Raw genomic sequence first — 24,311 nt, forward strand, 5'->3', positions numbered from 1 at the left:
GATCTAAATATGCCTTTGATTTCTGAATGCACTAACAAAAAAGCTGTAAAAACTGTGAATCTGTTTAAAAGATGCATTTTTGTTTTGACCCCTGGCATGTAATGTGATGTAATGTAATGTAAATGTTTTATTTTGTTATAATAGTAATAATAATTTAAAAAGTAATTTAATTTGGCGCGTTTTTGATGATCCGTTGGGCCCGCCTCCAATGACGCGTTCATTCAGCGTCGAGTCTTCAGAGCTGAGGTGAGTCGTTGACGCTTTTTCTCGTGTTTACACAACAATAAAACACACTTTAGAGTTTATTAAAGCGACAATCTGCGACTAGTTTCTGCATTGAGTTCACCTCTATCTGTGTGTCTGCTGACCAAAACTATACAGCAGGCGGTGAGTAGCTCTGAGAGGACAATATGAGTGAATGTGTTTGTGTTTTTCTCTGTTAGCATGAATATCCCACGTTTGTGTTTGTTATATCGCGACGTATCTGTGAGGGGAAATAATGGGAATTAATTACAGCAAATATATGAGGCTTGATGCAGAAAACATTCAATTAATAGTTTGTGGTGCTGTTTAATTTCCAAGCGCTGTTGTGATATCCTAGTTTCTCCAAGCTGACGTGCTACTGCTAACAATCTAACTTTATTGGTATGAATACTTGGTGAAAAACTAAATGTTGATGTGCTTTATTTCTGTAGTTCTCTGTTCATAGCATAAACACTTGCTTAGTAATAAATGCGTATATATCTGCTGCTGCTGATCCCGAATGACTGTTTAACCCATATGTACTGATTTTTAGTCTTCATTTAGCCATAACTTTCTCTGTTACAGCTAGCAGAATGATTTGTGTCGACAAATCTTATTTTGACGCACATTTTGAGAAAATGCTTTGAATAGAAAAAAAAAAAAAACCTCAGCTATACACTCTGGACAAATGTACTACCCTTTTGTTATGATAGGGTCGAAAATGTCCACTTAATTAGACTGCTGAAAAAATGCATCAACCTCAATAGAGGTAAAGTTGGTTTTATATTCGGACATTCAGACATTCTCCTTAATAATATAATTTCAGAAAAGTTTTCTTTGCTAATTCTAAATAGGGAAATCATATAAGCAGCCAATCACTATCAAAGTACAACATTGTTCACAGTCAATTAGATAGTGCTAATGTTGTTTTGAAGTCATATTTGCATGCTAATTCCGATTGAATATTCAAAGTAACATGGTAAACAATATAGAGATTTCTAAAGGAATGAATATGCGAATATAAAACCAACTTTACCTCTATTCAACCTCAGTCCTGATCAAAACTACTAAATTGCTTAGAAAATTTCAGGATTTTAACTCTTTAATTGCCAAATTGATAAATGATGTTGCTGATTTGGTGAAGAAAAAAAACACAAAATGGCGTATTTTCAATATAAAAAGTAATTGTGGACTGGATTTTTGTTAACCTTTTATCAAAGTCTTGGACATGTGACACATCATTGCCTTTGATGCATTGCTTTTGATTCATTTGTTTTCTCCCTAATTTACTGTTAGTGGCTGTTTTTGCTCAAATGACTTCCATTTTAACCACATTTTTTGATTGCAATGCCATGACAGCATATAATCATGTACTTTTGATTGTTGCTGGTTTTCCCCTTTTAGAAAGAGGTAAAACTTGTCATTATTACTGTTGATCATCAATAAGCACCATTAACCTTTTATATAGGCCTGTGCAAAAAAAGCTTCTGGATTCTATATGAAGTATAAGACTGATGCACTTACCTTAATGTGTCTGAGAAAGTAAAACTATGCATGCGATTAATTGAAATCAAATTGCAGTCGTGATTTGAAACATTGGGATTATTTAATCGCAAGAGGCTACGATATGAATTATATATTATTTAACTTCCCCACCCAGAGCAAATGTGTGACTGCCGTCTGTGTGTGACAGCGTTACTAGCCAGTTGAGTGAGCACACTTTCCTTCTGCCCTATCAGAAATGCACAATCAGACTAGGCGATATGCTCACAATTAAAAACAAACAATCAGGAAAGTGCGAACAAGTCGGATGATGGCATCTGCTGCTTCAGAAGCATTAAACGTCGATAACATGGGAATATCTCTGTTTAAAGTTACAGACACCAAACAAAACCAGGTCATTTGGAAAAGCTGTCTCAGAATTGTTGCCACAGCATGAGGAAATACAACAACCAGCACCTAACAAAGCACCACATATGAGGAGCGTCAACAAAGTATTGCCAGTGATAATCTAGTAGCAAGCAAAGTACAATTTCAGAGTTGTTTGCTAATATAAGTTGATATCTTTTCAGTTCACTCGCTGCATTTAGCAGTAAGAAGCTACGATACAGAATATTGAGCTGAAGCTTAACTACAAAATCAAATCGAAATCGCAATATCTGTCAGAAAAAAACAATCGCAGTTAGATATTTTCCCCAAATCGCACAGCCCTAATCTCAGCACTCAGAACTACATGGAGTAAATAAAACAAAGGCTGTGTATTTATGCACCATCAAATGTGGTTATAATGGAGGTCAATGAGGCAAAAACAGCCACAAAATAAAAAAATCTAGCAATGCATCAATGGCAATATTGTTACTAATCGTTCACATGTCCAAGACTGTGATGAAAGTGAAAAAAATTAATAAAAAATACAGTCTACAATTACATTTTATATTAAATAATGCATCATTTTGTGTTGTTTTTTCACCAAATCAGTGACATTATTTATGAACTTGTCAATTAAAGTGTTAAAATCCTGTCATTTTCTAAACAGTTTAGTAGTTTTGATCACTGAGGTTGATTACCAGATTTATGCAAAAACAAAATTGATGAATATTAATCTGATGCATTTTTACAGCAGTTTAATTTAGTGGATAAACATAACAAAAGGGTAGTGAATTTGAGCAGTGCACAATGAATGAATGTTTATAGTCTGAGGCTCATTAGTATTAACAGAGCTGCTGAAATGCTCTTTATTTCATGTCAGAAGTTCCTGTTTTACCACATCCATTATACTGACGCCCTGAGAGCTACACATTTGCCACATTAAGTTAATTTTGCTGGTGTCAGACTTGAGCAAATTACATAATCACAGTGTCGCCTACAAGATCAAATTAAATTCATCAATCAGTGTAAATGAATCCGATTTCTCCGTTTCTTCTCCTGAAGCTCTGCCGTCATCAGTGAAAGACAAAGACAGAGTTTACTGAAGGACAGTGAGAAGATGAGTGATCCAGAACCCTGCAGAATTAAACAGGAAGAGACTGAAGAACTAATAGGTTTGTGTTTATTTGTTACTCTTCAATAACAAGGTTAATCAACAGTACCACACACCACTTGAACCTGAAATATGTGTTAATAAAGTTGGGAAAAGTTTAACCAAATTATTTATTTTTCAGGTGTGAGGGTGAAGGAGGAGAGTGAAGAACTGAGTGAGGATGAGGAGAAACATCAAATCAAAAGTGAAAATGAAACTCACACAAACGGCGAACAGAGTGATCCAATGAACACAAAAGCCGTGAAAAAATTCACCTGCACTCAGTGTGGAAAGAGTTTCGGCTACAAAACCACTTACCAGCATCACTTGAAGATCCACACGGGAGAGAAGCCGTACGAGTGTTCATACTGCGACATGAGATTCATTCGGCCTTCAGATCTGAAAACCCATGAGAGGACTCACACTGGAGAGAAACCCTATCAGTGCACGTTTTGCGGGAAGAGATTCTCACGATTGTATTCTCTACAATTACACCTTCAGAAAAAAAGTAAGTAAATCATCTAAAGCGGCGTTTTCCAACCCTGTTCCCAGAGGCACACCAATAGCACACATCTTTCAACTCTTCCCAATCAAACACACGAGAATAAAACATTAGAAGTGAAAACATGTTCAGTTTGGTGTGACAGGGTTAGGAAACAACTATATAAATATCCAACATTTGGAGGTCATATTATTTAGGATAATTATGGAGTTAAATGAATATGTTTAAAGTGTAAGGGTATACTCTCACTAGGTACAGTTGCCTTGAGCCGTGCTGAAGTGCAATTGGCCCCCTCTAGCCCAACAGCCTGCACTCACACTGCATTTTGCCTTCTGAGCCGGAGCATGCTTAAGCTGGATTTATACTTTCGCTTGTCGCCACATCGCCCACCTCCGCTGACTGTGCGTGCACCTCGCGAAACGGACGAGGTTTTTATACTTGACGTGTTCGCCATTGTGATATTCTGACAGACATTGTGACAGAGGGCGGTCAAAAGACACTGACTGTCAAATCAGACGGAACTACGTCATATCATTAATATCATTCAATATTTTAAACAAATTATTTTTATTGTTTTTATAAATTATTTAAATGATTATAAAGATTTTTAGAACCATTCAAGATTTTTTTTTTTATCAAACTTGGATGCATCACTTACTTTTGTTCATATCTCAGACAGTTTTACCTATTAAAGCTCTGGCACACCTCTTACAACCGTGCCAACTGAACCATGTCTGGGCCAGAGTCGGAGCACTCACACTTGTCGAACGAACCAGGAAACACGATTGGACACGGTTCAGATAGCATAGTGTGAGTGCACCCTAACATGCGGTTTGTGTATATATAAGATCCATAAAGTCACAATAAACCTCTTTTTTTAGTGTTTCCAGACAGTCAGTATGTGTACATGGACACCAATACTTCGATTTTAAGATGATAAAGAGTCTGCCATGAAAACATAAAGAGATTTTGCTGACCTTTACCAACTAATACAACCACTTTATTAAAAAGATCTTTAGTAAAATACACTCACCGGCCACTTTATTAGGTACACCTTACTAGTACCGGGTTGGACCCCCCTTTTGCCTTCAGAACTGCTTTAATCCTTCGTGGCATAGATTCAACAAGCTACTGGAAATATTCCTCAGAGATTTTGCTTCATATTGACATGATAGCATCACACAGTTGCTGCAGATTTGTCGGCTACACATCCATGATGCCAATCTCCCGTTCCACCACATCCCAAAGTGCTCTATTGGATTGAGCTCTGGTGACTGTGGAGGCCATTTGAGTACAGTGAACTCATTGTCATGTTCAAGAAACCAGTCTGAGATGATTCACGCTTTATGACATGGTGCGTTATCCTGCTGGAAGTAGCCATCAGAAGATGGAGACACTGTGCTCATAAAGGGATGGACATGGTCAGCAACAATACTCAGGTAGGCTGTGGCGTTGACACCATGCTCAATTGGTACTAATGGACCCAAAGTGTGCCAAGAAAATCTCCCCCACACCATTACACCACCACCACCAGCCTGAACTGCTGACACAAGGCAGGATGGATCCATGCTTTCTGACCCGACCAACCGAATGTGGCAGCAGAAATGGAGACTTATCAGACCAGGCAACGTTTCTCTAATCTTCTATTGTCCAGTTTTGGTGAGCCTTCTGCAGACCTCAGTTGTAATAAGGGGTTATTTGAGTTTCTGGGTTATTAGAAATTTACGTTAACGAGCAGTTGGACAAGTGTACCTAATAAAGTGGCCGGTGAGTGTAGGCATTTATTTCTGCAAAATAAAAAAAATTCTAAATATTTGGATTGGTAAGGAAATATTTCAGATTACAGTTTATATTACACTATTAATGTGCTCAGAAGGCGGCGAGCAGACTGTGTTTCATGGCAAAATCCCTTTGTTATTTAATAAAATAATAAAGAGTTATTACAATGCATTTTTGGTTAAATTGTTCAACCAAGTGCAACATGAATTTTTAGTTTCAGCCTAGAAATTTAATCTTAGCTCACCTTATATGTCATAAACGCTTGGTTTTCTGACACAGATGAGAGTGATTCGTTTTAGGTGTTTCAATATTTGGTGCAGAATCACAAGATATTGTTTAATACTCTGATGTCAAGGCAGTTCCATTGGTACCTAAGAAAATGCATTGAATTTGTTTTGCATTTCCTTAATTTTTAGAAATGCTGGTGAAGGAGAGTCAACCCATGAGACTCCCCGAAAGTGTTGAGCCAAAGAAGTTATTTTCATGCTTTGTGTGTGGAAAAACGTTTGCCTATCAACAAAATTTACTGAAACACGAGACCACTCACAACGGAGAGGAGGAGTGCTCACACTGCAACAAGACATTTAGTACATTAAGTGGCCTGAAAAGTCACGAGAAGACCCACACTGGTGAAAAAAAGCATGTGTGCTCGGAGTGTGGGAAGAGTTTCACTAGAGCCACACACTTGGAGCAACACATGAGGATTCACACTGGAGAGAAGCCGTACAAGTGTTCACACTGCGACAAGAGATTCAATCATTCAGGACATCAGAGAACACATGAGAAGACTCATACTAAAAAAGGAGAGGTTTCCTCCCCGTAATAAACACATGAAGATCCACATTGGAGAGAAAACACACATGTGATCAATGCAGCAAAACATTTTTGAGTGCTCCACATCTGAAGAGCCGTCTTAGAGTGTGACCTTTGGTTGGACGGTGCTACAAAAAGGAGGACGTTTTACATTTAGTCATTTAGCAAACACTTTTGTCCTAAGCGACTTACAATTGAGGAGGCATTCAGTGATTCAACAAGAAAAGGCGACACACACAAGATGTCCTAATTATACAAAGCTCCAATCACACTGCACTTTTCACCCCATAGATATCTATTCACACGCACGCAAATGCAACAGACAGGAAATGTAAACCTGTGTATCAAGTTTCACAGTTCGCTGCATTGGAAGGTTCAAGCTTTGTGAACTCAAACCTGCAAAATCACAAGGTCATGACCTCAACACATGACCTCTCTAGACGGAAATTATAAATATGGACCAAGCGCTCACTTTTTTAATGTGTAATCATCGTGTTTTATTCGGCCCCTTTTCTCAGTGCCGTACACAGGGCTTAATTTGTGTCGAAACAAGCCGGATCCAGAACTTCTGAAATCCGGCACCTCATTTTACAGATCACACGCATCCCCGCTCTTTACTTTCTTTCACGAGTTCCCAACCCTCTTCACTTTCATCCGCTACACAACTGCTCAGCCCCGCTCTTCACTTTCATCCACAACAACACCCTCCCCCACTCTTTACTTTCGTCTGTCACAACACCCTCCCCTACTCTTTACTTTCGTCTGTCACAACACCCTCCCCCGCTCTTCACTTTCGTCTGTCACAACACCCTCCCCCCGCTCTTCACTTTCGTCTGTCACAACACCCTCCCCCGCTCTTCCCTTTCGTCTGTCACAACACCCTCCCCCCGTTCTTCCCTTTCGTCTGTCACAACACCCTCCCCCCGCTCTTCCCTTTCGTCTGTCACAACACCCTCCCCCCGCTCTTCCCTTTCGTCTGTCACAACACCCTCCCCCCGCTCTTCCCTTTCGTCTGTCACAACACCCTCCCCCCGCTCTTCACTTTCGTCTGTCACAACACCCTTCCCCGCTCTTCCCTTTCGTCTGTCCCAACACCCTCCCCCACTCTTCAATTTCATCTGTGACAACACCATCCCTCCACTATTCACTTTAGTCTGTGACAACACCCTCCCCCCGCTCTTTACTTTTTGCCTGCGACACCTCTCCCTCCTCTGGTAACAATCTGTATCCATTACCCCGATCTGTTCCGGGACCGAGCGATTTACAAAATAAGCACTGGCCATACAGCTTAATTTTGCACACACAAACTCTAGTGTGTTTGTGACATTAGGACGGGGGAGTGTCTTTTTTTTTCAGAGGAGAAAAAAAGACTCAGCATTGATAAAAAGTGATTGCTCCATATTTTTAATTCTGTATCACATTTGGATCTTTTTTGTGTGTGTCATGCATTCATATAACGTGATTTCACAGGTCAGAGTTCTTTCAAATGCAGCAACATGTTAAACCTTTTGCATGAGTTGCCTTTCTGATACGGCGCACTCCGGTATGAAGGAAAGTCAATGGAATAAATAAAAGTACACTGTGACATTTAAAAAAAAAAAGAAGCAAAAAGCTATTTACCTTCATGGACAAACTCTCCTTTTGTATTTATCAACCAGATTTCACAGTTAAATGTGTGTTAATGTATTTTTCAAAATACTGCGGTGTGGCCCTTTATTGTGGCCAACCTAAGGCACATCTGTGTAATAATCATGCATCAGACACCTGTGCAAAAAAATCTGCATCTTGATGTGCCACACCTGTAAGAAGTGCTCAATAAAATAGGTTTAGACCAGGGGTGTCCAAACTCAATCCTGGAGGGCCGGTGTCCTGGAAAGTTTAGTTCCAGCCCCAACCAGACCCACCTGGGCTAGCTAATCAAGCTTTAAAACTGCAGTCACACTGGGCTTTTCCTCCCATAGACTTCCATTCATACGCACGCGAATGCGTCAGACTGGAAACGCAGGGTCATGCGTCGAGTTTCGCAGGTTGCTGCAGTGCAAAGTTCAAGCTTGGTGAACTCTATAACTGCAAAATCGCATCATTTGACTGCGTGAGACCAATCGAGGATCAAAACACGACCTCTCTGGACAGAAAATTAAAACATGGCGCAATCGCTCACTTTTTAAAATATCTAATAAGCTTGTTTAATCCCGCCCCTTTTCGCAGCGTAGCACGACAGAATTTCGCACACACACAGCCCGGTGAGACCGTAGCTTTACTAGGTTTTCTTGCTGGTGTGTTGAGGCGAGTTGGAGCTAAAATCTGCAGGACACCGGCCCTCCAGGACTGAGTTTGGACAACAGTTTTACATCTCCGAGTTTAGCTCATGAACCTGTGAAATCACATCACGTGGCTGGGTAAGACCAATCGAATATCATAACATGATCTCTCTGGACAGAACTTTCAAATATGGACCAATCGCTTACTTTAATGTGTAATCATCTTGTTATATCCCGCCTGTTTTTGCAGTGCCGTACAACAGAGTTTTGCAGACACAAACTCTAGAATGACCGCGGCATTAGGACAAGACATTGTTTTTTTTTTAGGGAAGATAAAACAAGATGCAACACTGATAAAATAAGTGATTGCTCCATATTTTTAATTTCTGTACACAGAGATCACATTTTGATCTTTTTTGTGTGTGTCATGCATTGTGAGTCGGAGTTCTCTAAGTTTAAACTTTCGAATGCAGCAACATGTTAAACCTGTTGCATGAGTTGCCTTTCTGATACGGCGCACTCCGGTATGAATGTAAGTCAATTGAATAAAAAAGTGCACTGTTTTTTGCAACAAAAAAAAAACTATTTACCTTCATGGAAAAACTCTCTTTTAGAAATAATTAACCACCGATTTCTCAGTTAAATGTGTGTTAATGTATTTCAAAAAACTGTGGAGTGGCCAACCCAAGGCACCCCTGTGCAATAATCATGCATCAAACACCTGTGCAAAGAAATCTGCATCTTGATGTGCCACACCTGTAAGAAGTGCTCAATAAAATAGGTTTAGACCAGAGGTGTCCAAACTCGGTCCTGGAGGGCCGGTGTCCTGCAAAGTTTAGTTCCAGCCCCAACCAGACCCACCTGGGCTAGCTAATCAAGCTCTTACTAGGCTTTCTAGAAACATCCTTGCAGGTGTGTTTAGGCAAGTTGGAGCTAAAATCTGCAGTACTCCAGCACCGAGTTTGGACAAAAGTTTAACATCTCTGAGTCCAGCTCATGGAAAATGGAAGCAAAAGCAAAAGTGCTGCATTTTATATTTTTGCTGAGTATAGATGTAACAGTTTTTGTTGTCATTTTGTTATTGGGGTTTGGTGACTGTTTGGTGTTGGTCGCGATATAAATTATATGTAAATTGTGACAGTAACGACTCTGATTTAAAACAACATTTTTTCTGATTTAAAAATGTAGAAAGAAAATTATCAATCAAATATTGTGGGTGCTTTTTGTGTGGGAAACATTGGCTAGAACTATTCAAATGTATCTGGCAACACTGCGCTTCAGTGCAGGGGTGTCATTTTTCTGGAGGATCGCAGCTCTGCATAGTTTAACTTTACCCTATTTAAACACACCGGGTCAAACTACTTGAGTTTCTCAGGTTTGTTTGAAACCTACACATAAGTATGTTATAGCCGGAAACTCTGCTGACCTCCAGGAATAGAGTTAGCTGGGTAAAAAGAGACTCATAAACACTAATCAACTCAACGAAGAAATGTTGGCAATCTGAAGTTTTGACAGCAGTTTCATTGTGGGATTCAGACTAGCTTGAAGATGGAGTTTCTTACCCAACAACATTATCTGAAGCTTTTATTATTGTAGGCCTCTGTCATCTTGCCTCCTGATTCAATTAATGTGATTATGCAAAATGGCATAATATCAAGCTTGTTTCTTTGTGTAATGTTACATTTTCATGTGAATAATCCACCAATGAATTGTGAAGCTGTGTATCTTATAAGCTCTACAAGTTGTACTTGTCCGCTAAATATAACCTTTCCTCCAAGACTACACCAAGAATTATTCAAACTTGTAGCCTCATTTTTTACTACTAGATGCAAAGTACAAGACGATATGTTTGTAGTTTTTCATTATTTCTTTGCTCACCTTTTTTCAAATGTCTTTTTATAAATACTTTAACTTTTGTTTTGTTTTTTGTTTCCTGATTGTAGTTCATTTAGGTCAAGAACTTAATATGTTGTGGCTGACAGATATATAGCAAGTATGACGTTTGCTTCCTAAATTTGTTTGGTGCATGTTTTTTTAAGTGGCTAATAAACAGCATTTCACATCACACACAGGTAAGATGGCCTTTTGTATACTTTATTATTAACACGTGCTAATGTATTGAACATACGTACAACAGCTTGCCATTATCAGTACACCTTTACATTTCAAAAAAGGAAACGGGTGCAAATAAAGAACAAATTACCTACATAATATGTTACATAAAATAATTATAAGATAATAACTACGTATTATAAATGAAAAGGACTAGGGGTTTTCCTGTAATTTAGATGGTTCTATCAAAGACAGGAGATTAATTGCACTTTTTGTTTTCATTATCTTAAGGGGTTTTATATATTAAAGAATCTCATTATAAAAAGCACTAAATATTTAGATTGAGGCTTTGTACGTAACATTTTCACTTGTATTTAACATCAGATACCTGTCCTGATCCTAGCTGTTTTGTGTCTGATAGTTATTCTACATCAGATTCCTGTCTTGATCGGTTTTGTGTCTGATAGTTATTCTACATCAGATGCCTGTCCTGATCCTAGCTGTTTTGTGTCTGATAGTTATTCTACATCAGATGCCTGTCCTGATCCTAGCTGTTTTGTGTCTGATAGTTATTCTATTATATACAGTAACATCAGATACCTGTCAACAAGGGTGGATTGGCCATCTGGCAATTCTGGCAAATGCCAGAAGGGCCGGACCATTTTTTTTAATGTGGGCCGATCGTTTTTGAAAAAAAATAAATAAATAAACATTATGTATTGTTTTTATATGCAGGCAGCTTTTTGAATATTATGTAGATGATGATGATTATAATAATAATGATAAATGTTAAGCATTTGGCCCAATCGGCTACAGCCGGCTGGTTTAGAGATGGGCCAACCCAATCTGACCTAATCAGAGGTTACACGGACGTAATCAAAATCTAGCAATAATGTAAAACAAACGGTAAGTGCAACACAAGCTAATTGTCAGAGATGGAGAGTAAAAAGGCAAAGGTGGTGCCGAAAAGCTCAGAGAAAGACACAGTGGGTAGCGCTGTCGCCTCAGAGCAAGAACGTCACTGGTTTGAATTCCGGCTGGGTCAGTTGGCGTTTCTGTGTGGAGTTTGCATGTTCTCCCCGTGTTGGCGTAGGTTGTGCTCCCATTTCCCCCACAAGTACAAAAACATGTGGTATAGGTGAATTAGGTAGGCTAAATTTTCCGTAGTAAGTGTGTGTGTTTCCCAAACATATGCTGGATAAGTTGGCGGTTCATTTCTCTGTGGCAACCCTAGATCAATAAAGGGACTTATTGAATGAATATAAATAAATAAATAAATGAATGAATGTATGTATAAATTTGTTATGAATGGGTTGTTTTTGTTCCAGTCACACATTAAATGTTTAAATATCTATTACATATGGTGCTGCTTATGTTATTTCACCATCTGTACACCAATATAAGTAGTGAATGTGTCTGTGGGTGGGGCTGTGTCGGTGTGGTAATGTGGGCTGGTGTGGCTACAGTGCCAGGGCTGATTATATTTTTGGCCCAGTCTGTCCCTGCCTGACCATGTAACATTTTCCAAGCATAAGGATGTTGTTGATGAGGAAGGCATCTTAATTACTGTCCATTACAAGTCTGTAAATGACGTCATTCACATTAAAGATCCTGAGGTGTGGAATCCTTGGGTAAAGCCAGTCGTAAACATCTGACCATAATGCATCCTCAAACATACAATGAAAAACAAATGAGCTGTTGTTTCAATATCATCACAAAACATACATTTATTAGACTCAAATGCAAATCTAATTCTTGAATGTTCACTTGACGGATATATCCCACTTTCAGTTTTAAAAATGAACTTCTTTAGTTTTTGGAGACAGAGGAAACTTTAATTATTTAGTTTAAAGTATGTGAATGGTAACCTTAGAGAATTTATGTAAAACTGAATTACTATAAACCGCTATAGGATATATAATGTTGTGAAATAGAGTTCTAATTTTGGCCTTTTTTATACATTATCGATTGTTTTGGCTTGTCTGTAGTATTATAGTTTGGCGCGTTTTGCGCTTGCGCCCGCCTCGCTGTGATGGCGTCATCACTGACGCGTTCATTCAGCGTCGAGTCTTCAGAGCTGAGGTGAGTCGTTGACGCTTTTTCTCGCGTTTACACAACAATAAAACACACTTTACAGTTTATTAAAGCGACAATCTGCGACTAGTTTCTGCATTGAGTTCACCTCTATCTGTGTGTCTGCTGACCAAAACAATACAGCGGGCAGAGAGGAGCTCTGAGAGGACAATATGAGTGAATCATCTATGCTAACGTTACTGTTTATTATTTTTTTCCCTACGTTTCTATTAGTTATAGCAAATTATGATATGCGAATGGAAATAAGGACAATTTGCTGCAGCAGATATGCACTTCATGGGGCTCTTTTTATAGTTATGATTTCCCAGTTTCTAAATGTGCTACTGCTAACAATCTAAAAGCTTTATTGGTGTAAATACTTGGTTTTCACATTAGATATTGATTTAGATGCCAAAATTCGTTAATTACAATATTAATTGTGTTCTCCTGCAAACACCCAGTATAAAGCAAACTGATCTAATGCCTGTTCCATCAGTGTTTATAGTCTGAGACTCAATATTTTTATATCATTAATACATTAGGTTTTTATTTTCGTTTAAAAAATGTTTCTCCTTCGCAGCTCAGTTGACAGTACATTTCTATCAGTACTGGAGTATGGTGATATACTTTACATGCACGCACCTTTGAATGTTTTTTAAAAAATTGGTTATTGTTCATCATAGTGCCCCTAAGATTTGTCACTGGTTCAAGTGCACGCACAGATGCCTGTGATTTATATATAATGACAGAAAGATAAAGAATGGACCTCATTACAGTTAAAGAGAAAACAACATGTGTTAGTTTTCATTTTTAAAGCTTTAGTTAGTAAATTACCACAGAATACATTTGAAGTCAGAATTATTAGCTTCCTTTTGCAGTTTTTTTTTAATATTTCCCAAATGATGTTTAACAGATTCAGGAAATTTTCACAGTATGTCTGATAATATTTTTACTTCTGGAGAAAGTCTTATTTGTTTTATTTCAGCTAGAATAAAAGCAGTTTTTAATTTTTAAAACATCATTTTAAGGTCAATATTATTAGCCCCTTTAAGCTATATATTTTTTCGATAGTCTACAGAACAAACCATCATTATACAATAACTTGCCTAATTACCCTAACCTGCCTAGTTAACCTAATTAACCTAGTTAAGCCCTTAAATGTCACTTTAAGCTGTATAGAAGTGTCTTGAAGAATATCTAGTCTAATATTATTTACTGTCATCATGACAAAGATAAAATAAATCAGTTACTAGAGATGAGTTATTAAAACTATTATGATTAGAAATGTTTTGAAAAAATCTCTCCATTTAACAGAAATTGGGGAAAAAATAAACAGGGGGCTAATAATTCAGGGGGGCTAATAATTCTGACTTCAACTGTATAATAAATTTGTTGGAGTACCGTTAAAATACACACAATTCCAGATTAGGTTAGTTAGTTAGGTCGATCTGCATTCTTATGTGTACTCCATATGTATGGAATGAGCTTCAACATGTACTACACATGAAATCTGTACCATCTATCGCTATATTTAAAAATATTTCAAAGACTGTCAATTTAGAACAGTGCTCGCTTTAACAATTGACTATGGTTTATACTATTTTTGTGTGTCTATGTGTGTTGTGACATCTATTTATTGTCATTATTTTATATATATATATATATATATATATATATATATATATATATATATATATATATATATATATTAATATATTAGTATTTTTTAATATATTAGTATTTTTTAATGTAATGTTGTCCTTTTTGACCAGGACTCCCTGGTAGAAGAGATATTGATTCTCAATGGGACATTCCTGGTTAAATAAAATAAAAATGATCAGAGCTGCTGAAATCCTCTTTATTTCATGTTAATAGTTTCTGTTTCCCCTCATTCATTATACTGATGTCTTCAGATCCACATATTGCCATTTAATTGTAAATTAAATTACATAATGTCACGTTGTTTCACATACAAGATATAAAAAAATAATATGATTTACTTAATCAAATGAATCAGATTTCTCTGTTTCTTCTCCTGAAGCTCTTCCGCCATCAGTGAAAGACAAAGACAGAGTTTATTGAAGGACAGTGAGAAGATGAGTGATCCAGAACCCTGCAGAATTAAAGAGGAAGAGACTGAAGAACTAATAGGTTTGTGTTTATTCATTACTCTTCAATAATGAGGCTGAAGAACAGTGCGGTTGTTCAGAGATGTTAGAGAAACGGATTATCTGTGAGACACGGCTTTGAAACGCTCCACTACAAGTTAAGGCATATTAGATAAGAGTTGAGAGCTGTATTTACATTACTCTTATGGTACTATTTACTTACTTTTCAGATGTGATTGTGAAGGAGGAGAGTGAAGAACTGAGTGAAGATGAGGAGAAACATCATGTCAAGAGTGAAGAAGAAACTCAGTCAGACACTGAACATGGTGTTTCAACGGACCAAACAGCTTCAAATGCTTTGACCTGCATTCAGTGTGGAAAGACTTTCGGGAGCAAATACAATCTGAAGAGTCACATGAGGATCCACACTGGAGAGAAGCCGTACAAGTGCTCACACTGCGAGAAGAGATTCAGTCATTCAGGACAAAAGAAATCACACGAGAGGATGCACACCGGAGAGAGACCGTATCACTGCACCGCTTGTGGGAAGAGTTTCGCTTATTTGAACTGTCTACAAATACACACACAGAAAATTCACGGTAAGTAGATCCATCTAAACATCCAGGTCATTTCATTTAGGACAACTTTAGAGTTAAGACCAGTGCTAATATATATATATATATATATATATATATATATATATATATATATATATATATATATATATATATATATATATATATATATATATATACATACATACATACATACATACATACACACACACACACACACACACACACACACACACACACACACACATACATACATACACACATACATATATATACACACACACATTTACTATCAGGTAAATCAACTGTTTCGGTTAGTTTGTGTAAAGCATGCTTCAGTCATTTATGTATTTATTTTTAATTAAATCTAGCTTATTAATAAAGTTTTCCACGTTTTGAGGGGGTTTTAGTCTGTTCTGACCTACAGTATTCTCTGATTAGCTATTTCAGATGTTACAGTTAGTTAAACTACAAACTAAGCATCTAAATTTGACTTTATATCATGCTAAATCTAGACACAAACACCTATTTTACAAAAAAAACCGTTCTTATGAACATGATGTCTATCGGGGCTCTAGATCTGCAGCTTTCAGACTTGTTTCTTGAACAGACTGATTGGCTCGATTGTGCATTCAGAATGGTTTGAGCCGTTTTAGTGGTAGTCAAATGTATATTTATGTTATCTTACTGGCTAGGGTTGGGAAATGTCCTCAAGCCGGGATTCAAACTCGGGATGCCCTGAAGTGCTACTGCACCATGTGTCGGCGCGCTAACCACTAGGCTATTGCGTCGACACCGTTTCAATTTTTACACAGCCCAAAGTATACGTATAAAGTAAGTTAAAAGCGGATAAAATTGATGAACTCTGTCAAAAGCGAAAGCATTTGCTTGGCGTTCTTCTTAAAGCTACTACCAACGTCACAACAGTTTTGTATCCAGCGCTTCTCAGTAGGTCTCTGCAGAACATGCAAGTCTGTGGCGGATATTCTCAGTTTCATGGCCACAGGTAAAAAGTCTACGTGTGGGAAGCGCTGGTGTTGAATTCACACTGAATGGTAGCAGATAAAGCACATATATAGCACATTTCATTCACAATGATAGCTGGTAAAACGCTTTACATAAACAAAAATAAAAACAAACAAGCAGGGCTTGATATTGACTTTTTTTAATCACCAGCCCCTGTGCCTAGAAGTTTTCCAACGTTTCTAGCCACTCTGCATTTTCACTAGCCACAATTTTGTTGTTGGGAAAATATATTTTATATGCACTAATTTGACTTTGGCATGCTAAAATCCCTGGATTTAAATTATGTGTTATGTCCACATGCCTCCATACCTTTTTTTTTTTACATGACTTTTTAGAGCTCAACACTAAGGATTTACCTTTTTTTTCTGGTAATTAATTTTTACTACTATCCCAAAGAATAAACTTACCTAAATACAGTACTAATGAATACTTACAACTTAGATCTAAACTTCGGACATAAGCAATCAGCTCATAATCAAATATCCCCCTAACATACCCACATTTCCCACTAACTAAACTTACCCAACTCTGTGTTTTCCCAAGAGTCAAGCCTCTTTTAGCAGCTAATACCGCTGGTGCACAGCTGAACTGTCGGTCCAGAAATGCAACCACAGCCGTGCACTCAACCCAGGAAAACCCCAAAAATCAAAAAACAATAACCAATCCGGGGATTATCAAAACAAATTATGAGCCCAACTTACCTGTACGAAGCCAAATGAACGCTCTGCTCTGCCTAAACACGCACCTGATTCTCCTTAATTACCGGTCCGCATACCTCTCAATAAGACGAGCCCCCGTATGTTACAACCCGGCTCAAAGTTGCAACATTAGAGAGACTATACGGACCAGGTAAATTGAACAGAGAAATTATTTATTAACAAAAAACATAATTAACAAAAGTGTTTAAAGCAATCAAAGTCAGTATAAATGGAAGTCAGTAGTGAAAAGCATGTGTATGGTGGTGAACTGAGCTCATGAACTGAGCTCAGCTACACCTCCATCATTGAATCAGTCATCTGCACATCAATAACTGTCTGGTTTAGCTCAGCTACTAAATACGATCTCCAAAGACTACGTCGAATAGTTCGGACTGCTGAGCGAATCACTGGTACAACCCTTCCTACTCCCCAAGAACTGTACTTATCCAGAGCAAGCAGAAGGGCTGCCAAAATCACTCTGGACCCCTCACACCCAGCACACCAGAACAGCCCGACACAGAAACAGTTTCTTCCCTCAGGCAATCCATCTCATGAACACTTGATGATAATAATTGTGGAACCAACATCACTACTGCTATACACTTTTATACACATATACACTTATTTAACAACACACTTACATGCCAATTTGCACATAACAGCTGCACATATAACGTTGCATATAGTTATAAACACGTACATACACTTGTCAATCTGTATATTTACACTCACTACTTACTTCTATTTTTATTTTTTTTTTAATATATTTATTATCTGTTTTTTGTCCTGTCTCTGTTATGCTGTTGCACTGTAGAAGCTCTATCACGAAAACAAATTCCTCGTATGTGTGAACATACCTGGCAATAAAGCTCTTTCTGATTCTGATTCTGATCCCAAACTAACTCCAATAAATCAAAAACGTCAGGCAGGGATGTCCGGCTAATCGAGTTCTCTCTCCGAAAGAATGTTGGATTCTTTATAGGCACCACATAATGGGTCTCAGGTGAGATGACCCACCCACCAATCTGCAATCATGCTCTGCAAATCACAAACAACAAACCGGTTCCACACGGGACCTAACCCTGGCCACACCAAACTTATTATTTCCTTGCAACAAACTTTTAAAAGATGTGTCAAAACAAGCTAAATATAACTGCATACAGCACATACACATTTTATTCAACAAATATCTTCTTGAAAAAACAATTGACATTTAAAAACAATTATGCTCATTTATCTAAAACTATACACAGTAGTTTGTCCTGATCTGAAGGTGCCAGATCATCAGGTAACTATATAAATGGAGAGTTAATCTCCTATTAAAACAATGTTATTGTAAAGGATGATAATTAAACCATATTAAAGCTACGGTCACACTGGGCTTTGTGTGTGCGAATTTCTGTCGTGCGGCGCTGCGAAAAGGGGCGGGATTCAACAAGATGGTTAGACATTAAAAAAGCCAGCGATTGGTCCATGTTTTAATTTTTTGTCCAGAGAGGTCATGTTTTGATCCTCGATTGGTCTCACTCAGTCAAGTGGTGCGATTTCACAGGTCAGAGTTCACCAAGCTTGAACTATGCACCGCAGCAACTTGCGAAACTTAACGCATGACCCTGCGTTTCCGGTCTGACGCATTTGCATGCGTATGAATGGAAGTCTATGGGAAGAAAAGTCAAGTGTGACCGCAGCTTTACAAAAATAACTGCAAGCAAAAGAAAGCAGGTGAAAAACATTCTCTGTGTGATAGTGATCGATGATCATGTGCACACGGTTAACATTAGGCCCAATAAACATCTGTTTAAAAGAATGGTAAAAGCGAAAGCGGCAATAGCTGCTACTTACTAAACATCTGGAGATCTCTTGAAAGCAGCAGGACTGTGCATGCATGTGCACCGCTTTTTTTCCAATCTATTTCAAAGAGAAACGATCGCACCAGTTGTGTTTCCAGGCCTGGTTGTTTTGTTCAAGGAAACTGGAGCTTGCCTCGCTCAACGTTAGTGAGTGAGGATCGCCTGCGGCTGATCATCCTCTTGTTCGGTATTCACCTGCAGTGTCTCCTCTAGGATTTTTTCCAGCTGTGGCGGCAGACTGTTGGGAGTTTTACGCAGATCTACCAACTGCATGTGGCGTTGTTTCATTGACAAACGGCATTTGTCAATGAAATAACGCAACATGCAGTTGTTAGATCTGCGTAAAACGCCCAATATTAGGTCGAGATCGCATTCATGTATTAGCCTACGAGCATGTGAATCTCTGTGCTCAAGTGCTGATTTTCTCTGCTTGTGCACAAAATGTCTTGCGCGCCCTCAAATACACGCTGCTCAAACACAGATCTTCTTGTGCGCTCTCAAATAAACGCTGCTGAAGTGTGATTTAGCGCGTTTATGTAACCAGTATATCTCAAGCATTTATTAGATTTGCTTGGAATGTTTATGAATGTCTCCAATAGACCTACAGAGCGGCATTAATGCGTCCTGAAGTAAAGTGAAACAGCTATAAACTCCAGCAAGATAATGTTACAGGCCTTTATCTATAAATAAAATATAATTATGGAAACTGTCTTCATAACTGAAAGCTACGTCGTGTTTGCTGGTGTGAGAATATAAATTTATATTATATTATATATATATCTATAAATGGTGTGACAGACCTTAAAATGTCTTGGTTTCCTGAGCCCTGACTGTCTCCAAAGTAATGCAAATTGTCAGTTTCACAGCATGGCTGTCTATTGTTTTCTCTTTTCGGTCAACTGGTCAGATGGTTTCTGTCTCCAGAACATCATTTGCACACTATTTTCTGCCTTTGTCTTTGGGTGATTCTTTCAATTAAAATAAACCCCTTTAGTTGATTAACTTATGTGGTCAGTAGCTAGGCAGGTTTTCTCAGACTTGCATGACCCTGCCGACAACAACACTTCATTTGCATGCTTTGTTTTAGAATGTATAAAAACCTAGTGCCTGCTGTACAGTTGAGAGTTTTCTTTCGCTGACGCCACAGCCACGCTGAGTTCTTCTTATTAAAGGGTTCTGCTTTGAAGACAACCGAAAGTTCTCCCTGTTTTTTTTTGGGCTCGTCTTAGAATTTCACCACAGTTTGGTGGCGTCAGATAGACTAGAGAAATTCACAACACTGGCATCACGCACCTGTCAGTCAGAACGTCACCTTAAAGCAGGGGCGGGCAAACTCGGTCCTGGAGGGCCGGTGTCCTGCATAGTTTAGCTCCAACTCTAATCAAACACACCAGCTTATAGAATTCTAGTAATCTTGAAGAAACTGATTAGCATGTTCAGGTGTGTTTGATTAGTGTTGGAGCTAAACTGAGCAGGACACCGGCCCTCTAGGACCGAGTTTGCCCATCCCTGCCTTAAAGGGTTAAACAAAGCAAAGCACAGCACTACTATGATTACAGAAAAGTTCGCGCTGTTGTAATTCACTTACCTTTTAATAAGTTTTTGGTGTGATTATAACCCACTATTAAAAAAAGCGGCCGAATGTTTTGAATGAGAAGCTGTAATGTAGCCGTGGCGGGATGATTTTTGGTGTGGCGCCCAGCCACGGACGAATAATTGCTTTCTTTTGCTCGCGCGAACAATTATCAGTCGTTCTGCTTCTCAGTTCTACGAGTGCATTTGCACGCATATTGACAAGCAGTCTTAAACTAACATTCTGATCTTTAGTGACTAGCGATCACTAGCAATTTCCAAATTATCTTCAACCAGTCAAGGTGGGCTTCTCTCTAACCCGCCACAGCTGAAACCTATCCACATTTGAAGGGGTGGTGGGTGTTAATGTCAAGCCCTGCAAACAAGTACAAGCAATAAGAACAACAAAGATTTAAAAACCGATTAAATGTGTTAATCTGTAACACGACTGTGTTTATCTAAAAGGTATTTAATTCAAAACTAAGCCTTAATTAAAATTTGTCTTCACTTAATTTTCAGACCTGATAGTGAAGAAGAAGAAGAAGCCGGGTGAAGAACTGAGTGAAGCCATGAAGGACCACAATAGTGCTGATACGAAGAAGCCCAATTCGTGCTCCTGGTGCGGAAAGAGTTTTACACTTCAACAAAATTTAAGAAAACACGAGAGGGTTCACACTGGAGAGAGACCCTACAAGTGTTCACACTGCGACAAGAGATTCATTTACTTAGGAAATATGAAAAGACATGAGATGACCCACACCGGAGAGAAGCCATACCAGTGTTCACACTGCGAGATGAGATTCAGTCTGTTGAATAACATGAAAAGACATGAGCTGATCCACACCGGAGAGAAGCCGTTCACGTGCACTCAGTGTCGGAAGACTTTCAGGCAATCATCCTCTCTTCATCAACACATGAAGATCCACACTGGAGATAGACCGTACAAATGTGTTCAATGCTGCAAAACCTTTTTTAAGGATTCACAGCTGAAGAAACACCTCAGGGTTCATGCAAACGAGCAGCCGTATTCGTGCTTTGAGTGTGGAAAGAGTTTTGCACATCAAAAACTTTTAACGAAACATCAGAAGATCCATAATAGTGTGAGAAAGTACGCCTGCTTTGCGTGCGAGAAGACTTTTATTAAAGCTGGAGACTTGAAACGACACCACAGGATCCACACTGGAGAGAAACCGTACAAGTGTTCACACTGCGACAAGAGATTCAGTCAGTCAGGACAACTGAAATTACATGACCGGATACACACTGGAGAGACAGCACACTAATTCAGAGCTGAGGGACCATCTTAGTGTTCATACAAATGAAAATGCTTAAGAGTTTGAGCCCGCGAAATTTGGTTGGATGACGGAGAAAGATAAAACAAGATGCAGCACTACTAAGAGGTCACGTTTTGATTCATGTGACGCAAATTTGCAGGTCAGAGTTCACAAAGCTTGAACTTTCCAATACAGTTACATGTTAAATATTCTGGTCTGGTGATTGTGCATGCTTATGAATAGAAGTCATCACTGGGGTGAAAAATGCAGTGTGACCACAACTTGTGTATTGTTCAAATGGACTCTTCTTTCGTTATGTTCATGGCTGCTTTTGCCCCGTTGACTTCTATTATAACAACATTTTTCAGTTTGAAAGTCTTGACAGTATATAATCATGCTTTCTTGATTGTTGGGGGTTTTCCCTGTAAGGAAGAAATAAGATTTCAGTTGGCAGCATTAACCCTTTAGATAGGCCTGTGCTTTTATATAGGTTTTTATATGGAGTACATACCAATCTGAGATGTTACCAAACATACCAATCGTGCTTTGTTTTGATTGGTACACTGTGGTCATAAAGGGATGGACAGGGTCAGTAACAACACTCAGGTAGGCTGTGGCATTGCCACGATGCTCAATTGGTACTTTAATATGTGCTTTCATGCTGTTGACACCAAATTCTGAGCTGACCGTCCAAATGTGGCAGCAGAAATGGAGACTCATCAGACCAGGCAACGTTTCTCCAATCTTCTATGGTCCAGTTTTGGTGAGCCTGTGTGAATTGTAGCCTCAGTTTCCTGTTCTTAGCTGACAGGAGCGGCACCCGGTGTGGTCTTCTGCTGCTGTAGCCCATCCGCCTCAAGGTTGGACGTGTTGTGTGTTCAGAGATGCTCTTCTGCAGACCTCGGTTGTATCGAGTGCTTATTTGAGTTACTGTTGCCTTTCTATCAGCTGGAACCAGTCTGGCCATTCTCCTCTGACCTCTGGCATCAACAAGGCATTTGCACCCACAGAACTGCCGCTCACTGGATATTTTTCCCATTCTCTGTAAATCCTAGAGATGGTTGTGCGTGACAATCCCAGTAGATCTGCAGTTTCTGAAATACTCGGACCAGCCCGACCGACACCAACAACCATGCCACGTTCAAAGTTACTTAAATCCCCTTTCTTCCCCATTCTGATGCTCGCTTTGACCTGCAGCAGATCGTCTTGACCATGTCTACATGCCTAAATGCATTGAGTTGCTGCCATGTGATTGGCTGAGCAGACATTTGTGTTAACGAGCAGTTGGACAGGTGGCCGGTGAGTGTATATTCTATATAACTCCATATAAAAGCCAGAAACTGATTAATAATTATTGTTTTATTATTATTTCCTTTTTCCATATTGTTATAATCTTATGACTGTGTGGAGTCAAGCGATACTTGTTTATATGAGTAAGAAATAAGAAACTTGCTCCATTTCTGCATAACTCCATGTGAACGCCAGAAGCTACAATTTTTTTGCACTGCAACTGATGATCAGCAGCAAAAATTACACATTTGATCTCTTCCCTACAGGGAAAACCACCAGCAATCAAGAATGCATGATGCTGTCACTCAAAAAAATGTGATTATAATGGAAGTCAATGGGGCAAATACAGCCACCAACATAACGAAAGGGTAGTACTTTTGCTCACAGTGTATTAAGTTTTTGACATTTATCAAAGCATTTTCCCAAAATATGTGTCAAAATAAAATTTGTCACCAAAAATTATTCCATTTGCTGTGACACAGAGAAAATTGTGGCCAAATTAAGACTCAAAATCAGCCCACAGTGGATGAAAATCATCCCCGACAGCACACAAGGGATAAACAAAATGTCTGAAAACTCTCATTTGTCTTCACTAACATCAGCTTTCACTGTTAAATTTATATATATATTAATAAATTACAATTGTTTGTAAATAATAAAAGTTTCAATCCAGCTTCAAAATCTCAGATGCTCTTATAATAATGTCCAACTGAAAAACCTTGAAATGGTTTAGTGGCACAGCGTTTAACAATAGACAATTTGGTTGATATGATTTGGAAACCATGACAGAAACGTAATGCTAGTATCTAATTTTGAATGAAGTTTATTGAATATAAAACCGTCGTCACCAGTAATATAACGTTTTTCATTTGTTGTTTAGTCATTGTAAAGGTTGCCTACCACTGATTTGGACGGCTGGGTAAAAATGACAGTGACTAGTGCTATTTTACTCAGTTATGAACTCTCAGATCCCAGAAAAATATAATTACGCCAGTGGCTATTTAGATAATGGTCATATGAATATCCATCACCTGTATTTTTGTTAAGATATTAGCTTATTAAGCTGTTCAATTTACAAACTGTACCTGTTAAGGAAAGAGAAGTTACTTTCTGGAAAGTCTAAGGTTTGTTTATACATGTTTAAAAATACCAACCATAATACGTTTGTTTTTCCTA

At 38.5% G+C, this 24,311-nt stretch overlaps 2 protein-coding genes across 2 annotated transcripts; both read left to right on the plus strand.

Moving 5' to 3' along the window:
* Nucleotides 1-3,175: 3,175 nt before the first annotated feature.
* LOC130215651 (zinc finger protein OZF) lies at nucleotides 3,176-7,167 on the plus strand. The gene is made up of 3 exons (XM_056447495.1): nucleotides 3,176-3,284; nucleotides 3,405-3,770; nucleotides 5,960-7,167. Exons 1-3 carry the CDS (start codon nucleotides 3,230-3,232, stop codon nucleotides 6,364-6,366), a joined length of 828 nt encoding a protein of 275 aa, XP_056303470.1. The 5' UTR covers nucleotides 3,176-3,229; the 3' UTR covers nucleotides 6,367-7,167.
* A 7,631-nt stretch (nucleotides 7,168-14,798) lies between these two features.
* LOC130215607 (zinc finger protein 420-like) lies at nucleotides 14,799-23,803 on the plus strand. Its single transcript, XM_056447454.1, has 3 exons — nucleotides 14,799-14,893; nucleotides 15,081-15,449; nucleotides 21,091-23,803. The coding sequence occupies exons 1-3, from the start codon at nucleotides 14,839-14,841 to the stop codon at nucleotides 21,852-21,854; spliced, it is 1,188 nt and encodes a 395-aa protein (XP_056303429.1). The 5' UTR covers nucleotides 14,799-14,838; the 3' UTR covers nucleotides 21,855-23,803.
* Nucleotides 23,804-24,311: the final 508 nt, after the last annotated feature.

The sequence above is a fragment of the Danio aesculapii genome, chromosome 22 (assembly GCF_903798145.1).
Source record: "Danio aesculapii chromosome 22, fDanAes4.1, whole genome shotgun sequence".
Taxonomy (NCBI): domain Eukaryota; kingdom Metazoa; phylum Chordata; class Actinopteri; order Cypriniformes; family Danionidae; genus Danio; species Danio aesculapii.

What these genes read in the sequence shown, in the direction of transcription:
- LOC130215607 (XM_056447454.1), top strand. Translation starts at nt 14,839, where the DNA reads ATGAGTGATCCAGAACCCTGCAGAATTAAAGAGGAAGAGACTGAAGAA. An exon ending in AGAGACTGAAGAACTAATAG is followed by an intron (nt 14,894 to 15,080) that starts GTTTGTGTTTAT and finishes CTTACTTTTCAG; the next exon opens with ATGTGATTGTGAAGGAGGAG. An exon ending in ACACACACAGAAAATTCACG is followed by an intron (nt 15,450 to 21,090) that starts GTAAGTAGATCC and finishes CTTAATTTTCAG; the next exon opens with ACCTGATAGTGAAGAAGAAG.
- LOC130215651 (XM_056447495.1), top strand. Translation starts at nt 3,230, where the DNA reads ATGAGTGATCCAGAACCCTGCAGAATTAAACAGGAAGAGACTGAAGAA. An exon ending in AGAGACTGAAGAACTAATAG is followed by an intron (nt 3,285 to 3,404) that starts GTTTGTGTTTAT and finishes TTTATTTTTCAG; the next exon opens with GTGTGAGGGTGAAGGAGGAG. An exon ending in ATTACACCTTCAGAAAAAAA is followed by an intron (nt 3,771 to 5,959) that starts GTAAGTAAATCA and finishes CTTAATTTTTAG; the next exon opens with AAATGCTGGTGAAGGAGAGT.